The sequence below is a fragment of the Hemicordylus capensis genome, chromosome 1 (genome assembly GCF_027244095.1).
Source record: "Hemicordylus capensis ecotype Gifberg chromosome 1, rHemCap1.1.pri, whole genome shotgun sequence".
NCBI lineage: Eukaryota > Metazoa > Chordata > Lepidosauria > Squamata > Cordylidae > Hemicordylus > Hemicordylus capensis.
Window position 1 is genome coordinate 132,182,879 of NC_069657.1, and position 18,632 is coordinate 132,201,510.

Here is an 18,632-nt window from a genome sequence, read left to right on the forward strand (position 1 = left end):
ATATTAGAAATCAGGAGGTTGACAAATTCAAAGTCATGTTCCTTTCAAGTAAATGCAGGTGTAACATGTATTTAACCTCTACTTTTTAAGGGGATTGTCTTCGATTCAGAGTCATCTTCTGTTCAGGTAAATACGGGGCATATAAGAATGGCCACCATTTGCCACTTTTGCAAAGGCATTTCCAATGTGCAAGAAGAGTGCTGTGACATCTTAAAACCAATATACTTTTCTCTTTGGAATGATTATTTGCAAATATATGCAGATTTATTCCATTAGTCAGCTACAATGCATACAATCAACCAAGATCTCTTAAATTAGTTAACAACACTGATGTATACCTATGTACTTGTGATTAAAAGCCTAAAAAACAACATACATTTACTGGGGAAATTTAAGTCATGCATTTATGCCACTTTTCTCAACCACATTAGCCTCTTTCCTCCAAATTGGGAAAAGGGAAGCAAAAAAAAAAAAAAGCTTACACTAAAAACTGTTATTTTCCTCCCTAGATTGGAACACTGACCTTCAAAACCTGGATAGTTCTGATTAACAGAAGGCATGTGTACTTCCTTTGAAAGGTCATTTAGATAGCTAGGAACATCCAGAGATGTTTTTTCTACAATGTTACTAGAATTAGTAGAAAGAGAGAGATACAAGATAGCACTGAAAACAAACCTTGGCACACAAACTAGTTTCAAAGTAAAAACACTACTACTTGTGAGCTACCACACATTCCTCAGTGTTTGAAAAGAGAAAATTCTACTTTTTAAATTATCTGAACATGTGAGTAAAGCTCTCTGCTTTTGTATGGGGTTTTTAGTGTGCATCAAAACTGGGACTTGCTCCAAGCTGTTAGTGCTCTGGGCAAGAGACCTCTAATGCCTCTCCCTTCCTTCCCATACACACATGGTGTGGTACTACTACAGCTGCCAACACTAGGGAGAGAAGCAAGCCACACACTGACCCAGACCAGCCTCTGCTCTTCCACAGGGAATAAGCTAGGCTGCTGCTTGCTCCTCTCTGGATACCAGGAACAGCAGGGCAGGGAGAATTCGAAGCTAATGGCTGCTCCTCACCATCAGATAAGTTTGACATCTCCAAACAGTTTTGGCGCCACTCACAACTGACTTCCAGCAGTGCCAAGAAGCAGGGAGGTCATTCTTCCCTACATCTCAATGTTCCACATAGCATTTATGAGTGGCAGCAGCCTACAGGTGCAGCCACTGCCAGGTGAGGAAGGGGGCTGCCAAGCACCTTCAGCGAACACCCTCCCCCCCACCACCACTGGGGTGCATGCCACGGGGGAGTGGGGGGTGCTGGGCCAAGCAGAGGCCCATGCAGAAAGCACTGGGGAGGGTGTGTGCCATGGCGGGCCCCACCACAAAATGAGTGAAGATCACTGACTTGGAACATATATAGAATGAATTTGATGCCAGTGTATTTAACCTAAGCTTTCATGGGCACTCAGATTTCAGGGGACTAATTCAGTATTTAGCCTTTAAACATTTGGATGTAAAGTCACATGCCACAGAGTATTTGCCTCAGCACCATAAAAGACGTGCAAACAAAATGGAGAAAGGGGAAGATTGCACAACAGGCAATATTAGCATAATCTTCAGTATTTATTGTCAACTGATCTGATCCAGCAAGGATAAACCATTTAATTTGTTTGAGGCAAATATAGAAACTATCCATGATTAATATTCACATATAAAGGATCAGGGGTTATGATCTGCCCCGTAAGAACCACCTTAATAGAAAACAATTGGTAAAGCTTTCTTGCTCTGCTTCTAATTCCATTTCAAGTTTGTTTTCTCCCACCCCCCAATAAGCCATATTCAAGATAAGCCAGTCACTGCAACAAACAAATAGTTCTAAGTAAAACAAAAGGAACCTACTTTCAATTTCTTTTAACGTGGCAACTCTTATAAAGGTCCCCACTCATAAGAATTTGGAATCTGGATTTTATCAGACTATAAATGTAAAAGCTGTTAGAGGAGGACACGTGGATATGGTAGTCTTCTTCCCTTTAGAAAAGTAGGCTAAAAATACAAACACTGTGCATTCAAAAAATGAACTGTGACTGTTGCAGATAATAATTGCAGCACTTCCTTCAATTCATGAAGTAAACTGTTCCAATAAATTGGAGTGATCGTTCCAAATTAGCTTTAGTCAATCCTTAATTTGTTAATTCTAAAAAAAACAACCCTCTTCCCCGGATATCAGTACAAGGCATTCCCTCACACCTTTGTGGTTCATTTCACATTATTTGTTCAACAGCAGAGAAGTTTCTTTATGGTGTGCTCTCTGCAGATTATTACACTACAGAGTTCTGTTTTGTTACAGATGGTCAATCCCTTTTAAACAAGAAGCTAATAAGTCTGGGGAAAGTTCAGGACCATTTTACTTTAAATCCACCTTTCAAGCATACATCAGCCAGGTTGAGAGTGTTTCTCCCTTTATAACTCATCTCCTCCAAACCTTGAGGCAGTTTACAGCTCTGGGGACATTTTTAAAGATATACAATAAAACATAACTGCACTGAAAACAGCATCATATAGTTATCAATAAAGTTAAGTGTACCATCAAGTCAATTATCAATATAGTACCAGCAGGGATTCAAACCAGCAACCTTCTGCATGTTAGTCAAGTGTTCATAGAAGCATTTCCCATTGTTTGGATGTAGGCTGCTGTTCCTTATTGGTTCTTCTTCCCCATCTGTTTCAATCTTTGCCTCCTTGGATGTACACCTAGTGGTTGTTTTGGAAAACCAACCATTACTGGGACGCAAATCCTGGCTTCTTATGTTGTGAACTCTTCTGGATATACTGTTGTCGAATTCTATGAGGTCTTCCATATTGCTAATGGTGTGTGTGGGGGGGTTGTTTTACTACTTGTTTAGTTATTTACACAGACTCAACATTGAAATATGCCACTCAGTTTCTCTTGCTCTGGAACAATGAGTCTTATTCCAGAGTAAGAGAAACTGTGAATGCCACCCATTGGATTTACAGTCACATTACTCCATGCCACAAATATTACAGTATTAAAATACAAACTAGACACAGTATTGATATATACTGTCCATCTCTCCTTGACTCATTTTCCAATACATAGCAATTCCTATGTATCATATCTATTTCTGAAAGAGCTGGAAATACTATGATCCTTATGGGTGGAGAACTGGAGTGCTTGTAGGCAAATGGGACATACTGTCAGACTTGGGCTGACCTGCAGAGGTGTGTGTGTGTGTGTGTGTGTGTGTGTGTGTGTGTGTGTGTGTGTGTTTAAGTCTGAATAAAAAAACCTAAGGTGACCCAATCCCCCAAACTGCCTCCAACTTAGTGAATGGGACAGAATGCTCATGGGCTCCAGCAGTAACAGACAGCAGACAAGTGGCAGTGGGAGTGATGGAAGGAGGAATTTAAAGATTTCTCAGCTTGATGAATACTCCCTCAAGGCTGCCACAACCCCTTCACTTCTGAGGGAGAAGGGTGTGTACAACTCTTGTTCTCTCACCAGCCATTTCACAACTTTGTGTCTTGGAAGGGAAAGAGGTTTGAAAAGGAGCTGGAACTGAGCACCAGTGCTCTTTCCAACATCCAGAAAATAGACAAAATAAAATTTTCATATGAAGTAAAACCAAAGTTTCAGCAGGATCTCCTATCTTTGTTGCTAACATTTGTTTTTAAATTATGCTCAAGCACAGGCTCAAGTAACACATGTGCACCCAGGATATACTGCAACATTTTGTTGAGGGTCAGTTCTTGTTAGGTATATACTGCACAAATGCAAGGGACTGTCCAGGCACTGAACACACTGGTAACAAGTACAAATACAAGTGCCAGCTATTGGACACTCAAGGAAAACTTCTTCCACTAATTCAGTGGTAAATGGAAAGAAGGCGTCAGCTCCAATATGGTAAAGTGTGCCGTCAAGTTGATTTCGACTCCTGGCACCCACAGAGCCCTGTGGTTTTCTTTGGTAGAATACAGGAGGGGTTTACCATTGCCTCCTCCCATGCAGTAACAAATGATGCGATTTGAAACGGCAACCTTCTGCTTGTTAGTCAAGCATTTCCCCGCTGTGCCACTTAAGGTACAAGCCCCTAAATATTTCTCCCCATTGAAACATTTTTAGAGGATATACATGTAATTGCATGATATGGGGTGTCTTTTTCTCTACTGCATGCCACTCTTAGCTCCCATGTAATTTTTGTTGTGTTTTATGCATTGTATCCCAACACATAAACACTATGATGCTCAGTGGCCAGATACTCTCACACTATGATGCCCAGTGGCCAGAAGCACCTTATGTTCATGGAAAGAGGTTCTAGCATGGAGCTCAGCAGTGCAAAAGGTCAGGGTACAACTCTATATCTTATACAGTGATTAAGGCCATTTCGCCACACTGTAAAAGACAAAAATTGACTAAGATTTGACAACAGTCTGTATCATGTTTCAGGCCCCCCACCCCCGACATCAAATAATTGATAAGCATTTTGAGTTTAATGATTCTACTGAAGAAATGGGGTTACTATAAATTCCCAGGCTTTTGTTTCTCTGTATTGGGGTCATGTAAGATTTCTGTCTTGACATGAGGCAATTTTGTAGTACAGCTATTCTTCTTAAATCCAGTGTCCATGTTGTATTTTGACAGGTAAGAAGGAGAGACAATACTGAGTCAGGCCATCAGAGCTGAACAAAATTTTATGCAGATCTGATGGTCTGACTCAACACCGCCTCTCCTCTTTGTCTATCAAAATACAACATGGGACTTGGAACCAAGATTAGCTTTACTTTAAGATGATGAAATATTGCTTCAACTAATCCCCCTCAGAGCACTACTTATGAAGAATTAATGCGGGAGACATTAACATTTTGATAGTTTTATTTAGCAGCTCAATATATTTCCACTTGGTATGTGAGACTGTAGACTATTCTCCCAATGCATACCTTATATAAGGAATTATTTCCCCAACAGCCCAATTTTAACCACGTTTTTATTGATGTCAGTAAGGGCTGTGTCTTTAATGTAAAGAGAACATTAGTATGTTAACAAAATGCTTAGGATAATGACAAGTCGAATAGTAGTGATGATATAACTAGTTGTACATCTTTCTGACAAAAGTGTCTGCCAGCTTCTTCAACCTGAGTATTTAGACACTAGGCTTCCATAGCATTTTGGCACTGAAGACACTAGCCATTGCAGCAGTAAGGTAGTCAGGAACTATAAGGTCACTTCCAAGCAGTTGTTTCCTCCAGCAGCTGCAGTACTTTGGCAGATGATGGGCTTGTTGATTCCAAGTGCCTGAACACCCTTACATCAGATGGGGTGAACACCAATTGCTGTTCCAATCATAACTAGTCCAAATGGTATTGGCATGTGTGGTACAACTGTGATAGTGCCTAACGCACCATGAATGTGACAAGTACTACAACTCATAGGTATGACCTATTTTGCTCCCTATATTGACAAAATGTTGCTGGAGCTGGGGCCGTAGAAGCAGCCAAAGAATCAAACCACTTCTACCTGTCCAGTCTACAAAGTCCAAATCCAACTCTAAGGTGCAAGAGGATTTACACATGCCAGACATATTGAGCGAATGAATCTCTGACAGGCAAGAGGAAATGTACTCCTCATTGTGAGAAGTACTCAGAGTGTGTATGTTGGCATAATTATGCCAAGAGTCATCTTTAAACAATTCTTAAGATTCTTAACACATGTCAACTCACTAAAGGCTCTTTAGACATCTCTAGCTTTGCTTTAAAAGGTCTCCTGAAGACAGTGGCTATGCTGCCAAAAGAAGATTAGGAGTATTTTGTCAGCTACGCAGCAGGGAATTTGTAAAGCCTCAGATGACTGAAGGCTTATCTGGACACAAAAACTGCACCAGTGAACCAATTTGCCTCCCAAATACATGCAATTAAGCTGTGCAATTCCCATTTTGCTGTGTGCTTGTTTCCAAATTAAACCAAACTATTTAGGGCAATGAATATACTGTGGAACAGACAAGCACATTTACGCTAGATTAATCCATATTAGAACAGATTTAGTAGACCAGTGTAGTGCATACATTTTCAATACACCATGCTTGACAACTAGTTTAAAGCAAAAGATCCTTGAGCTTTACACTGGTGACACTTCACATCTAGTGTTAACGCCCAAGCAATTTTACTCCACCTGTCTTTCAGTTTCATGCTTTCCGGCACACAATATACCACTAAAAAACCCATGAACATGGATTTGTTTTTTGGTTAATACAAAGAAAGAACAGACAACACTTTCTAACCCATGGCACCACCCTTGTTTCTGTCATCACTTACATACATCTCTACCTTACTAGGCACAATGCATTTTTTCTACATAATTCATCTCTCATACTTTTTCTCTTCTGCAGAAGATAGAGCAATTACAGACAATTTGCACTAATTTCGTTGGGACCTATTTGTAGAATTTCAATGGGCACATAGCCTGGTTTTCACACATTTTAAGTCATTCAACTAATAAAGGAGACTTGACTGAGCACAGTCCAGAGTTAGCCACTAAAGTCCATTCCAAATTAAAATATACAGGAAACTGCCACCGCATACAACCCGCCTTTCTCCCACTATTTCAGGAAAGAATCAGGATTTATGCGTGCATGAGAAGAAGGAGGGTGGTAGTGGTGAAGGAGGCAGCACACATGATTTGAGAAAAGGAGGGAGGGAGCTGAAATTGACCGAGCACCTTAACCAAGAAGAAAACCCTGAAATGAACAGCCAGCCTCCAAAAGACGATTCGTGTACATGCAAACAAACCCCTCCGATCTCTGCAGAGCCTCGCAATGCAATCCTCCTCGACGGCTGCTTGCCGTCGAAGAGGACTGCATCGCGACCCTCGAAACCTCATAAACAGGGCCCCTCCTAACCGGTGGATCAGTCCGAGCTTACACATCCTATCCATACAGAGCATGAATGCAACTTCCTCTCTTCGGCTATGATGATGTGCAGAAGAGCCCTTTCCTAGGAAGAGGAACGGCGAGTCATTCCCGCCGCCTAGCACGGAGGCGGGGGAGCAGAAACTCAGACATGAGCGAAAGAGCAGCGCCCCACCCGAGGAAGACCCACGGGGCTCCCCGACTCCACTTCTGACGAGAGATCAACCCCACCCTGCTGAATGGGGGCGAAGCCGCGCTATGCATTCTGCCCTCCCCACGCACAGCACAACGGGACCTCTAAGGGCTACGGCACGTACAGTTCCTGATGTCGGAGATGAAGACCGCCAGGCCCCGCATCCCATCCCCCTTCGACACAGCCGGCATCTTGGCGACAGAGCAAAGACTCCCGCGACCGCCGCTGCTCGCTCTAAGGACCTTTAGCCTCTGAAGCAGTCCCTCCGCCCACGCTGCTGCCGCTCCGCCTCCGCGCAGGCGCCAAGCTTTTGGCCATTTGCCTCCCGCCCAGCATCGCTGCCAAGGAGGGCTTTGAAGCGCCACCTCGTGTGTGGAGGAGGAGATGTGGGAATGGGACGCAGGCCCAGGAAGGCAGACTTACACGACGAGGTACCTGCCAGTTCATCACCGCCCGAGGCTGCAATCTTGTGCGTGCTTATCCAGGAGTAAACTAGATTAATCCATATTAGAACAGATTTAGTAGACCAGTGTAGTGCATACATTTTCAATACACCATGCTTGACAACTAGTTTAGAGCAAAAGATCCTTGAGCTTTACACTGGTGACACTTCACATCTAGTGTTAACGCCCAAGCAATTTTACTCCACCTGTCTTTCAGTTTCATGCTTTCCGGCACACAATATACCACTAAAAAACCCATGAACATGGATTTGTTTTTTGGTTAATACAAAGAAAGAACAGACAACACTTTCTAACCCATGGCACCACCCTTGTTTCTGTCATCACTTACATACATCTCTACCTTACTAGGCACAATGCATTTTTTCTACATAATTCATCTCTCATACTTTTTCTCTTCTGCAGAAGATAGAGCAGTTACAGACAATTTGCACTAATTTCGTTGGGACCTATTTGTAGAATTTCAATGGGCACATAGCCTGGTTTTCACACATTTTAAGTCATTCAACTAATAAAGGAGACTTGACTGAGCACAGTCCAGATTAGCCACTAAAGTCCATTCCAAATTAAAATATACAGGAAACTGCCACCGCATACAACCCGCCTTTCTCCCACTATTTCAGGAAAGAATCAGGATTTATGCGTGCATGAGAAGAAGGAGGGTGGTAGTGGTGAAGGAGGCAGCACACATGATTTGAGAAAAGGAGGGAGGGAGCTGAAATTGACCGAGCACCTTAACCAAGAAGAAAACCCTGAAATGAACAGCCAGCCTCCAAAAGACGATTCGTGTACATGCAAACAAACCCCTCCGACCTCTGCAGAGCCTCGCAGTGCAATCCTCCTCGACGGCTGCCTGCCGTCGAGGAGAATTGCATCGCGACCCTCGAAACCTCATAAACAGGGCCCCTCCTAACCGGTGGATCAGTCCGAGCTTACACATCCTATCCATACAGAGCATGAATGCAACTTCCTCTCTTCGGCTATGATGATGTGCAGAAGAGCCCTTTCCTAGGAAGAGGAACGGCGAGTCATTCCCGCCGCCTAGCACGGAGGCGGGGGAGCAGAAACTCAGACATGAGCGAAAGAGCAGCGCCCCACCCGAGGAAGACCCACGGGGCTCCCCGACTCCACTTCTGACGAGAGATCAACCCCACCCTGCTGAATGGGGGCGAAGCCGCGCTATGCATTCTGCCCTCCCCACGCACAGTACAATGGGACCTCTAAGGGCTACGGCACGTACAGTTCCTGATGTCGGAGATGAAGACCGCCAGGCCCCGCATCCCATCCCCCTTCGACACAGCCGGCATCTTGGCGACAGAGCAAAGACTCCGGCGGCCGCGCTGCTCGCTCTAAGGACCTTTAGCCTCTGAAGCAGTCCCTCCGCCCACGCTGCTAACGCTCCGCCTCCGCGCAGGCGCCAAGCTTTTGGCCATTTGCCTCCGGACCATCATCGCTGCCAAGGAGGGCTTTGAAGCGCCACCTCGTGTGTGGAGGAGGAGATGTGGGAATGGGACGCAGGCCCAGGAAGGCAGACTTACACGACGTGGTACTACCTGCCAGTTCATCACCGCCCGAGGCTGCAATCTTGCGCGTGCTTATCCAGAAGTAAATTTTAGTGGGCATTTCTACCGAGTACGCATGCATAGGTCGGACTGTACATAGGATCTGCATGGTAGCCAGTATAGGAATTACACGTGCTGGGCATAAAGAAGCTCAGAATAAGTGTCACATGTAAAAGCAGCCCTATGAGGTAACATGGATCAGAATCTCTGCTTCACAATCTATTATATTAATTCTCGTAGACGTACCTCTGTGGGGATGCGTCCTGGCAACCTAGCAGATTGGCTGGGCGGTGGAGGCGCCGGATTGGCTGGTTCGCCGCGTAGGCAAGTGGCCGTTTGGCGAGGAAAAGAAAGGAAGGAAAGCAGGCAAGTGGAGAGGAGAACTGGACGGACTGGGGCAGAAGGGAGGGGAGAGAAAGCGGGGGAGCCTGGCTGGGCAGAGACAAAAAGTTCGCTGCTTCGGAAGATGCTCTCTAGAGGGAGGGCTGCAGGAAGGAGCTGGCTGAACGCTTGGCGGCCCGACACCAGGGACTGGAGGAAGGAGGATACAGCAACGGCCAGCAGGGAAAACACAAGCAGGCTAAAAAGCGGAGGCGGGGGGGGAGCACGAATGAGAGAGACAAAAAGAGAGAGAAAGAGGTGGAAACGGAGGAGGGAGCAAGCTGGGGCAGAAGGATTGTTGGGGAGGGCACTGAAGGTTTGGGGGGAGGGGAGTAGGAGAATTGGCCGGCCCACGCTGGCGGGCCTGGCCTGGCAACCGGTGGTGGCCGCAGACTCTAGCGATTGAGAGAGGCAGGTGGCGGGGAGACAGCGCGAGCGAGAGAGGCGCGGGGGAAGGGGGAGACAGCGCGAGCGAGAGAGGCGCGGGGTAGAGCGACAGCGCAAGTGAGAGAGGCACGGGGGAGAGCGACAGCGCAAATGAGAGAGGCGCGCAGGGAGCGACAGCGCGAGCGAGAGAGCCGCGCGGGGAGCGACAGCGTGAGCGAGAGAGGCGGTGTGGGGGGGCAGAGTGAGCGAGAGAGCTGTTGTGGGGGGGACAGAGCGAGTGAGAGAGCTGTGGGAGGACCAGCCAAACAAATTCTCCCAACTTACCCCAAAAAGGAAGTGAACTACTGCACAGATGCTCTGTGCGGGTTCAGCTAGTAATTTCAGTTTTCTCGTAGTGAGAAAAATCTGCCTTGTGCCTGAATATGAACATCATAGCCCTGGTATCTTTCGCAAGGTTGCCTAAAACAGGGGAAGCAAATAGGATTTTGGAATAGTATAGATAAAAACCGGTTTTGTTTTTTAATAAGAGAGTGGGGAGATGATAAATCAAACAAGTTTTAGATAATTTCCAGGTTATAAAACACTAATAACACAATCCCATGCATATTTACTTGGAAGTAAACATGTTAAATGATATGTGCTCCCAGTCCCAGATAAGTGTACACAGGATTGCATCTTTAGTCATAATAGCATTAATTTTAATAATTGCATTAATTTCAACATGCTAACAATTAACCATTTTTTAAAAGTCCTCCTTTCCTTTATTCAAATGTTACAACATAACACATGTTTATAAAAGGTGATCATGTAACATAATAAACCCTAATGCAACAGAAAATAACTCTAGTTTATATTAGCATCTCTAGGCACCAGTATAGCGTACACAGCCCATACTCTTCTCCATTGCGAAATGTGTTTCACTGGGATTAGATAGCTGTTTCAGAACCACTGGGATTAGATAGCTGTTCCTTTCAAGATGTCAGTTGCTGGACTTGCCCTTCTGTCTTGAGGGCCTCTCCCACACAAGCCAGCCCTGGCGATTTGCTAGTTTTCAGTTTTTCCAGACAGTTTAGAACATCATCCCTCACTTCTGACTCAGTTCTTTAGCCTCCATCCCTGAAAAACCTGGTTCAGGAATAGGTATATGCTCAGTATCCTCTGCTGTGAAGATGGACGCAAAGAACTCATTTAGCTTCTCTGCAACCTCCATATCCTCCTTAATAATCCCTTTCACGCCCTCATTGTCTAATGGTCCAACCGCCTCCCGGGCAGGTTTCTTGCTTCTGATATATTTAAAGAAGTTTTTGTTATTCCCCTTGATGCTTTTAGCTAAACTCTCTTTTCGCCTCCCTTATTGTCACCTTGCAGTTCTTTTGCCAGAGTTTGTGTTCCTTTCTGTTCTCTTCATTTGGACAAGCCTTCGGAAGGAAGTCTTCTTCCCTTTTATGGCTTCCTTGACATTACCTGTTAGCCATGCTGGCATCCTCCTGAACTTAGTGGTTCCTTTCCTCCTTTTGGATATACAATCTAACTGGGCTTCTAGTATTGTGGTTTTGAGTAAACTCCATACATTCTGGAGCAAAGTGACTTTCCTGATTTTCCCTTTCAGCTTGCTTTTCACCATACTCCTCGTTTTGGAGAAGTTTCCTCTTCTGAAATTCAAAGGCATATAGAAGCCCAGCAGAGAGGAAAGGGAGAGTCCATCTATCTCCCACCAAGTGCTGCCTGGAGTGAGAGACCAGGTGGGTGTTGGGGTTCCTGCTGCTGTTGCCTGCCTGCTTTTGCTTTTCCTGTGGGGCTGCAGCCTCAGGTTAACATCTGTGGGAAGTGTGGGCAGGACTGGGACCAACCCCTGAGTGACTCAGCTGTTCCTTGGGTCACCTGCTCAGTTTTGGGCTTTATAGGAAGGCTCCTTGTGGCAGTGGTCCTGCCACTGGAGGGATCGCCCCCTTGGGGGAGCCACTTTGGGGGAGAGTGAGGGCTAGAGGGTTTATGTTTAATTGGTGTAATGTGTTTGGGTTCATTTGAAGATGGGGGGACAGGGGGTGCCTTCATTGACTATGGGGCAGCCATCCCGGTGGTGGTGGGGAATAGAAGAAGTAATGTTGGCAGGTCAGCGGGGCGTTCCAGGGGAAGGGTAGTCAGAAATTTATTAGCTGTCTCCCCTTCCGGCTGTCCTGCCAGCTCTTTGACCTCGGGGAGCACTGCAAACAACCCACATAGCTTTTCCCTGCTCCTCTGTAATGCCAGGTCGGTCCAAAAATAAATCTGAACTCATCCATTATTTGATCATGGATGAAGGGGCCAACCTGTTATGTATTACTGAGACTTGGTTGGGGGAGGCTAGTGGTCCAGTTTGGTCCCAGCTTCTCTCTCCAGAATATTCTGTAGGGGAGCAGGTGAGGGGATGTGGATGGGGAGGTGGGGTGGCTGGTCTATAAGGATAACATCTCCCTTACCAGGGTCCCTGCTAGAGTATCGGACCATATTGAATGTGTGTACTTGAGTTTGGGGACCAGGGATAGATTGGGACTTCTGTTGGTGTACCAATCACCCCGCTGCCCAGCGGAATCCCTTACTGAGCTCACGGACTTGGGCACGGAACTCGCGTTGGAGTCTCCCAGACTCTTGGTGCTGGGGGGGCTTCAGTGTTCATTTTGGGACCAATCTGTCCGGGGCAACTCAGGAGTTCATAGCGGCCATGACAACTATGGGCCTATCCCAAGTGGTCTCTGGACTGATGCATATCGCAGGCCACATGCTTGATTTGGTCTTTTACTCTGATCAGGGTGGTGTTCCGTGGGTGGGGATTCCTGTGATTTCCCCATTGTCATGGACGGACCACCATCTGGTTAAGGTTGGACTTCCAACCATTTCCCACCTCCGCAGGGGTGAGGGGCCCATTATAATGATCCGCCCGAAGAGGTTATTGGATCCATTAAGATTCCAAGAAGCCTTGGAGGGATTTAATGTTGGCTTTGCTTGTGATCCTGTTGATGCCCTGGTTGAGAATTGGAACAACTTGCTCACCAGGGCAGTAGACACGATTGCTCCCAAGCGTCCCCTCCGACCCGCTTCAAAATTGGCCCCTTGGTATACAGAAGATCTACGGGGGCTGAAATGGCAAGGTAGGCGACTGGAATGCAAGTGGAAGAAGACTCGAATCTGACAGATTGCAGCATAGAGCACATCTAAAGATCTATGCTCAGGCAATACATGCAGCAGAGAGGCGGTTCTTTTCTGCCCGTATTGCCTCTGCGAATTCATGTCCAGCGGAGTTGTTCAGCGTTGTGAGCGGATTAGAATCTGCCCCCCCTCCCTTGAACCAGAATTTGGAGTCATCAGTTACCCACTGTGATGTGTTTAAAGAGTTTTTCGCAGATAAAATCTCTCGGATTTGGGCCAATCTAGATCGAGACTCCACAATTAATTTGATGTCTGAGCTGGAGGTGCCCAACGACTCCTCTTATGTGATTCAACTGGATAGGTTTCAGTTTGTGACTCCTGAGGATGTGGACAAGCTGCTTGGAGTGGTGAGGCCTACCACTTGTTCTCTTGACCCTTATCCAACGTGGCTTGTTCGATCTAGCAGGGAGGTTGTTGTAAACAGCCTGTTGGATATCATAAATGCTTCTCTGAGGGAGGGCAGGATGCCTCATTGTCTTAAGGAGGCAATCATTAGACCTCTTCTAAAGAAGCCTGCATTAGATCCTTCAGAGCTGAGCAATTATAGGCCTGTCTCCAACCTCCCATGGCTGGGCAAGGTAATTAAGAGGGTGGTGGCCTCTCAGCTCCAGGCGGTCTTGGAGGAAACTGATTATCTAGACCCATTTCAAACTGGTTTTTGGGCAGGCCATGGGGTAGAGACTGCCTTGGTCGGCTTGATGGATAATCTCCAATTGGGAATTGACAGAGGAAGTGTGACTCTGTTGGTCCTTTTCGATCTCTTAGCGGCTTTTGATACTATTGACCATAGTATCCTTCTGGAACATCTGCAGGTGTTGGTAGTGGGAGGCACTGTTTAACAGTGGTTCCGCTCCTACCTCTCAGATAGATTCCAGATGGTGTCGATTGGAGATTGTTGCTCTTCGAAATCTGATCTTAAGTATGGTGTCCCTCAAGGCTCCATACTTTCTCCAATGCTTTTTAACATCTACATGAAACCGCTGGGAGAGATCATCAGGGGATTTGGAGCTGGGTGTTACCAGTATGCTGATGACACCCAGATCTACTTTTCCATGTCAACTTCTTCAGGAGCTGGCATATCCTCCCTAAATGCCTGCCTGGAAGCAGTAATGAGCTGGATGAGGGAGAATAAACTGAATCCAGATAAGATGGAGGTACTTATTGTGCGGGGTTAGAACTCTAGAGACAATTTTGATCTGCCTGTTCTAGATGGGGTCACACTTCCCCAAAAGGAACAGGTTCGCAGTCTGGGAGTACTTCTGGATTCACACCTCTCCCTGGTTTCTCAGGTTGAGGCGGTGGCCAGGGGTGCTTTCTATCAGCTCTGGCTGATATGCCAGCTGTGCCTGTATCTCATGATCAATGACCTCAAAACTGTGGCACATCTGCTGGTAACCTCCAGACTTGACTTTTGTAATGCGCTCTACATGGGGCTGCCTTTGTATGTAGTCTGGAAACTTCAGTTGGTTCAGAACGCGGCAGCCAGATTGGTTTCTGGGTCATCTCAGAGAGACCACGTTACTCCTTTACTGACGGAGTTACACTGGCTGCCAATAGGTTTCTGGAAAAATACAAAGTGCTAGCTATAGCCCTAAACGTTATAGTTATAGCCCTAAACGTTATAGTTATAGTTATAGTTATAGCCCTAGTCAAAGCCCTAAACAGCTTAGGTCCTGGGTACCTAAGAGAGTGTCTTCTTCATTATGAGCCCCACCGCCCATTGAGGTTATCTGAGGAGGTCCGTCTGCAGTTACCGCCAACTCATTTGGTGGCGACACAGAGACAGGCCTTCTCGGTCGCTGCCCTGAGATTGTGGAATGTGCTCCCTGCTGGGATGCGATCCTCCTCATCTCTGGCAATTTTCAAAAAACACCTGAAAACCCTTCTTTTCACCCAAGCTTTCTCAGCTTCCTAAATTGTAGGGGTTTTAATTTTTGGTTTATTTTAAAATTCAAAACCCGATTTTGAGGTTTTTAATCACTGTAATTGTTTAATTGTTGTTTTAAAATGTTTTTAAATTGTTAATTGTTATATTGTTTTTAATTTGTTTTAGCTCTTTACTGTTTTAGTGGTGTGTTTTAATTGTAAACCGCCCTGAGCCATTTTGGAAGGGCGGTATACAAATCAAATCAAATAAATAAATAAATAAATAAAGTGCCTGTGTTAGACTTCCTTGCTGATTCTCTCCCTGCATGTATGCTGAATTGGATCGCACTATGGTCACTGTTCCCTAAAGGGTCAATGACACTGACACCACACACCAGGTCCTGGGTGCCACTCAGGATTAAGTCCAAGGTTGCCTTCTCTCTGGTTGGTTCCGAGACCAACTGTTCTAGGTCACAGTCATTCAGCGTATCTAGAAATCTGACTTCTTTGTCATGACCTGACTTTGAATTTACCCAGCCTATGTGTAGGTAATTGAATCATCCCTTATTACAGCCCTGCCTCTCCTTGACACGTCCTTGATTTCCTCCTGCAACTCCCAGTCACTGTCAGAGTTTTGATCCGGAGGTGAACATGTCCCCAGCAGCACATTTCCTTTCAGGCCTTGTATTGTCACCCACAGGGTTTCTGTGGAGAACTTTGGTCCACCTAGGTTTTCTAGCTTGTTAGATTCTATCCCTTCTTTAACATACAGTGCTACTCCACCTCCAAGGCGCCCCTCCCTGAGAGTTTATATCCAGGGATAACAGTGTCCCACTGGTTCTCACTGTTCCACTATGTTTCTGTTATGCCCACTATATCTATTTCTGCATTAGCAACCAAGCACTCCAGCTCACCCATCTTGGCTCAGAGGCTTCTGGCATTGGAATATAAGCACCTATATGCTGAATCTTTTACCTGGTGTGCTTGACTCTTTGACCAGCTTGCACAGCCTCCTGTCTGCTCTTTATGTGGTTCTGCTCTGTCCCCTTCTATCTGAATCCTTTGTGCCCTCACACTTTAAAGGATGGCATTTGCCATACTGTCCAGCTCCTGTCGGCTATTCCCCAGGAGTCATTTTAAAAGCTGCTCTGCAACCTTTTTTTATTTTAAGTGCCAGCATATTTTGATTTTAAGCTCCAGCATATTCCCACCTCTGTGAGAAAGAGACAGTGCTGACACACTTTTGCTTCTGCCAACTTCAGTGTGTGAATGACATTTTGCCCTGCACAGTGCTGCTGTCTGCCTCAAAGAGAATGAGGGACTAGTGTAGGGATGTGAATGAACCTGTTTGGAGGCCCTTTTATGGGTTTCCACACAGGTTCGAAAGACCAGCAGTTGAACTGGTTTGAAGGCGAGGGGATACCTTTAAGGATTGGGGAGGGTGCTCCCCAGTTTAAAAAGATCCGATGGGGCGGGAGCATACCTCCCTGCTGCCCCTTTGCCTCCTTGGACCAGAAGTGACTGGAAGTACCCGGCACGCATGCGCACATCTAGTGCATGCATGTGCATGCTGTTCTCACTCGCATGCATGTCGGGCATGTGTGAGCGAGTACGACATGCACATGCATGCACGCCGGGTAATTCCAGTCACTTCTGGTCCAAGGAGGCAACGGGGCAGCAGGGAGGTATGCTGCCACCCCGCCAGACCCTTTTAAGCTGCAGTGCTGGTGGGGGAAACATGGAAGGGGAAAGAGCACCCTCCCCAGTTCTTAAAGGTATCCCCACTACACCCTCAAGCCACCTTTCACTGGTTCTGTGCACATCCCTACAGTGTTCTCACATAATGCTGCTTGCTTGAAGAATAGAGACCGGCCATTGTGACTGTTGATGCTACCCACCTAAAGGAGAGAGACTGGCCATTCTGACTTCATACTGATGCTGCCTACCTCAAGCAGAGAGACTGGACATTTTGACCTCATGTTGATGCTGCCTGCCAGACTCTCAGTCCCATGGTCCATCATGCAAATGCTACTAACCTGAGAGAAAGAAACTCTTATCCATGACTGCTGCCCCTGAAGGAGAAAGACTGAGCCTTGTACCCACATGGTTATTTATTTATTTATTAGATTTTTATACCGCCCTTCCAAAAGGCTCAGGGCAGTTTACATTAAAACACCACCATTAAAATCAATTAACAATTAAAACAGAAATTATAAAACAGCATAAAACAACAATAATTAACAATTAAAACATCATAAAACCACAAATGTTGCTGCTGACCACTTTTGCAAGAAAGATACCTAGTGGATCCTGGATGAGTCTGGGGCTTATTGACTTTCTTTCTTACTCTCCCATCTTCTCAAAGGCAGGTTTGGCATCGATCTCAGACAGGCACCACAATCTACCAGTGCTTTTTAGCACGTGGAATGGTGGGCTGCTCTCTTTCTTTTGCTGCCTGCCAGTTATTTCACTAATGAATGAAAACCACTGAAGAGTTAGCATTAATTAGTTTGGGAATGAGAAAGCGTCCAAAAGACAACTTGGAAAGGATTGTAATTATTTCCAGCTAGATAAAATTAAAAACAAAAAACCCTAAAATAAATGAAAACTAAATTAAAATCTTACCTCCTGCACTTACATATTGGCTAGACAATTAGTCAAATCATGCCCCAATGATATTTTAGATTTTACATAATGACCCATTGTAGTCAGATAGTCCCTCAGGGGAGGTGCAAGGGGATCCTGGTTAGTGATCCTGATTAAATGGTTAACCGCAGTAGTTTAACCGGTATTGCTTGGAAATTCCAGGTTCTCATGACACACTCCATGGGAGTGTGTGGGGCTCGTCGATTGCAGTTACCTCTTTAACCACGACCATTCTGGTTGCGAGAACGTGACCTATGTAACACTTAGTGGTTTAGTCACTGAGCTACAGCAGTAAAACTTTCCCAGAATTAAGAAGGACTAACTGTGCATGAATTGGTTAAATGTCTAATGCAGCACATTATGTGTAGACAGGAATTCCATGTTAATCTCAGCATTTGACTATCATAGCCCTGTTCTTACTGTATATTCAGGTTTAATTAATATATATAGAAATGGAACTTACATGCATTCAGTTGAATATCTGTATGGCATCTGAACATGTACACCTCGATGCACATAGAGTCCATGCAGGCACATAGCAAGCTGCCCTGCGGCCCAGGGACAAAGTTACCTGGGGGTGGCACATGCACGTGCCCCACCACCCAAGCCATGCCGCCTCCATCGGCGAGGGCCCCCTTGCTTTTTTTGGAGGGGTTACTCACCCCGCCACTGCTCTCCACGCTGCCACTGACCCACCACAGCCCCACAGCTCATACTGCCCATAATCTTTACCGCTGGGGGGAGCAGGCCACTCCCCATGATGGTGGCGGGCAGGTGGGATTCTCCCCCCCACTCCCAGCACGTGGTTTCTCTCAGGCCTGCACACCTGCATACTCTGAGTATGGATAGCGTTGTGTATCGTGCTGGTCGCCTATGAGCTCATGATCGAGAACCCTGCTTTTCCAAGGTTCCCAACTTGAGAGAGTCCTTCACATGTACAGTTGTGCATGCACAGACTCTCTGCTGACATTCAGTTGAATGTGTAGACTGGGGGCTGGGTCTGCCACCACAGTCTTGCTCCCTGCTCTCCC

General features: G+C 45.9%; 2 protein-coding genes across 6 annotated transcripts in view; one reads left to right on the plus strand and one right to left on the minus strand.

The window, feature by feature from the left end:
- Positions 1-7,430, minus strand: part of AP2A2 (adaptor related protein complex 2 subunit alpha 2) — an 85,100-nt gene extending 77,670 nt beyond the window's left edge. For all 5 annotated transcript variants that reach the window (XR_008306183.1, XM_053245933.1, XM_053245810.1 and 2 more), the window contains exon 1: positions 7,237-7,430. Coding sequence is in view for 4 of the 5 variants with exons in the window: in XM_053245933.1 (XP_053101908.1) it covers positions 7,237-7,303 (67 nt within the window). In the remaining variant the exon portion in view is untranslated. The remainder of the gene's footprint in view (positions 1-7,236) is intronic.
- Positions 7,425-18,632, plus strand: part of CHID1 (chitinase domain containing 1) — a 192,734-nt gene continuing 181,526 nt past the window's right edge. The window contains exons 1-2 of the mRNA XM_053246920.1: positions 7,425-7,543; positions 11,513-11,645. The gene's annotated coding sequence lies outside the window, so the exon portion shown is untranslated. The remainder of the gene's footprint in view (positions 7,544-11,512; positions 11,646-18,632) is intronic.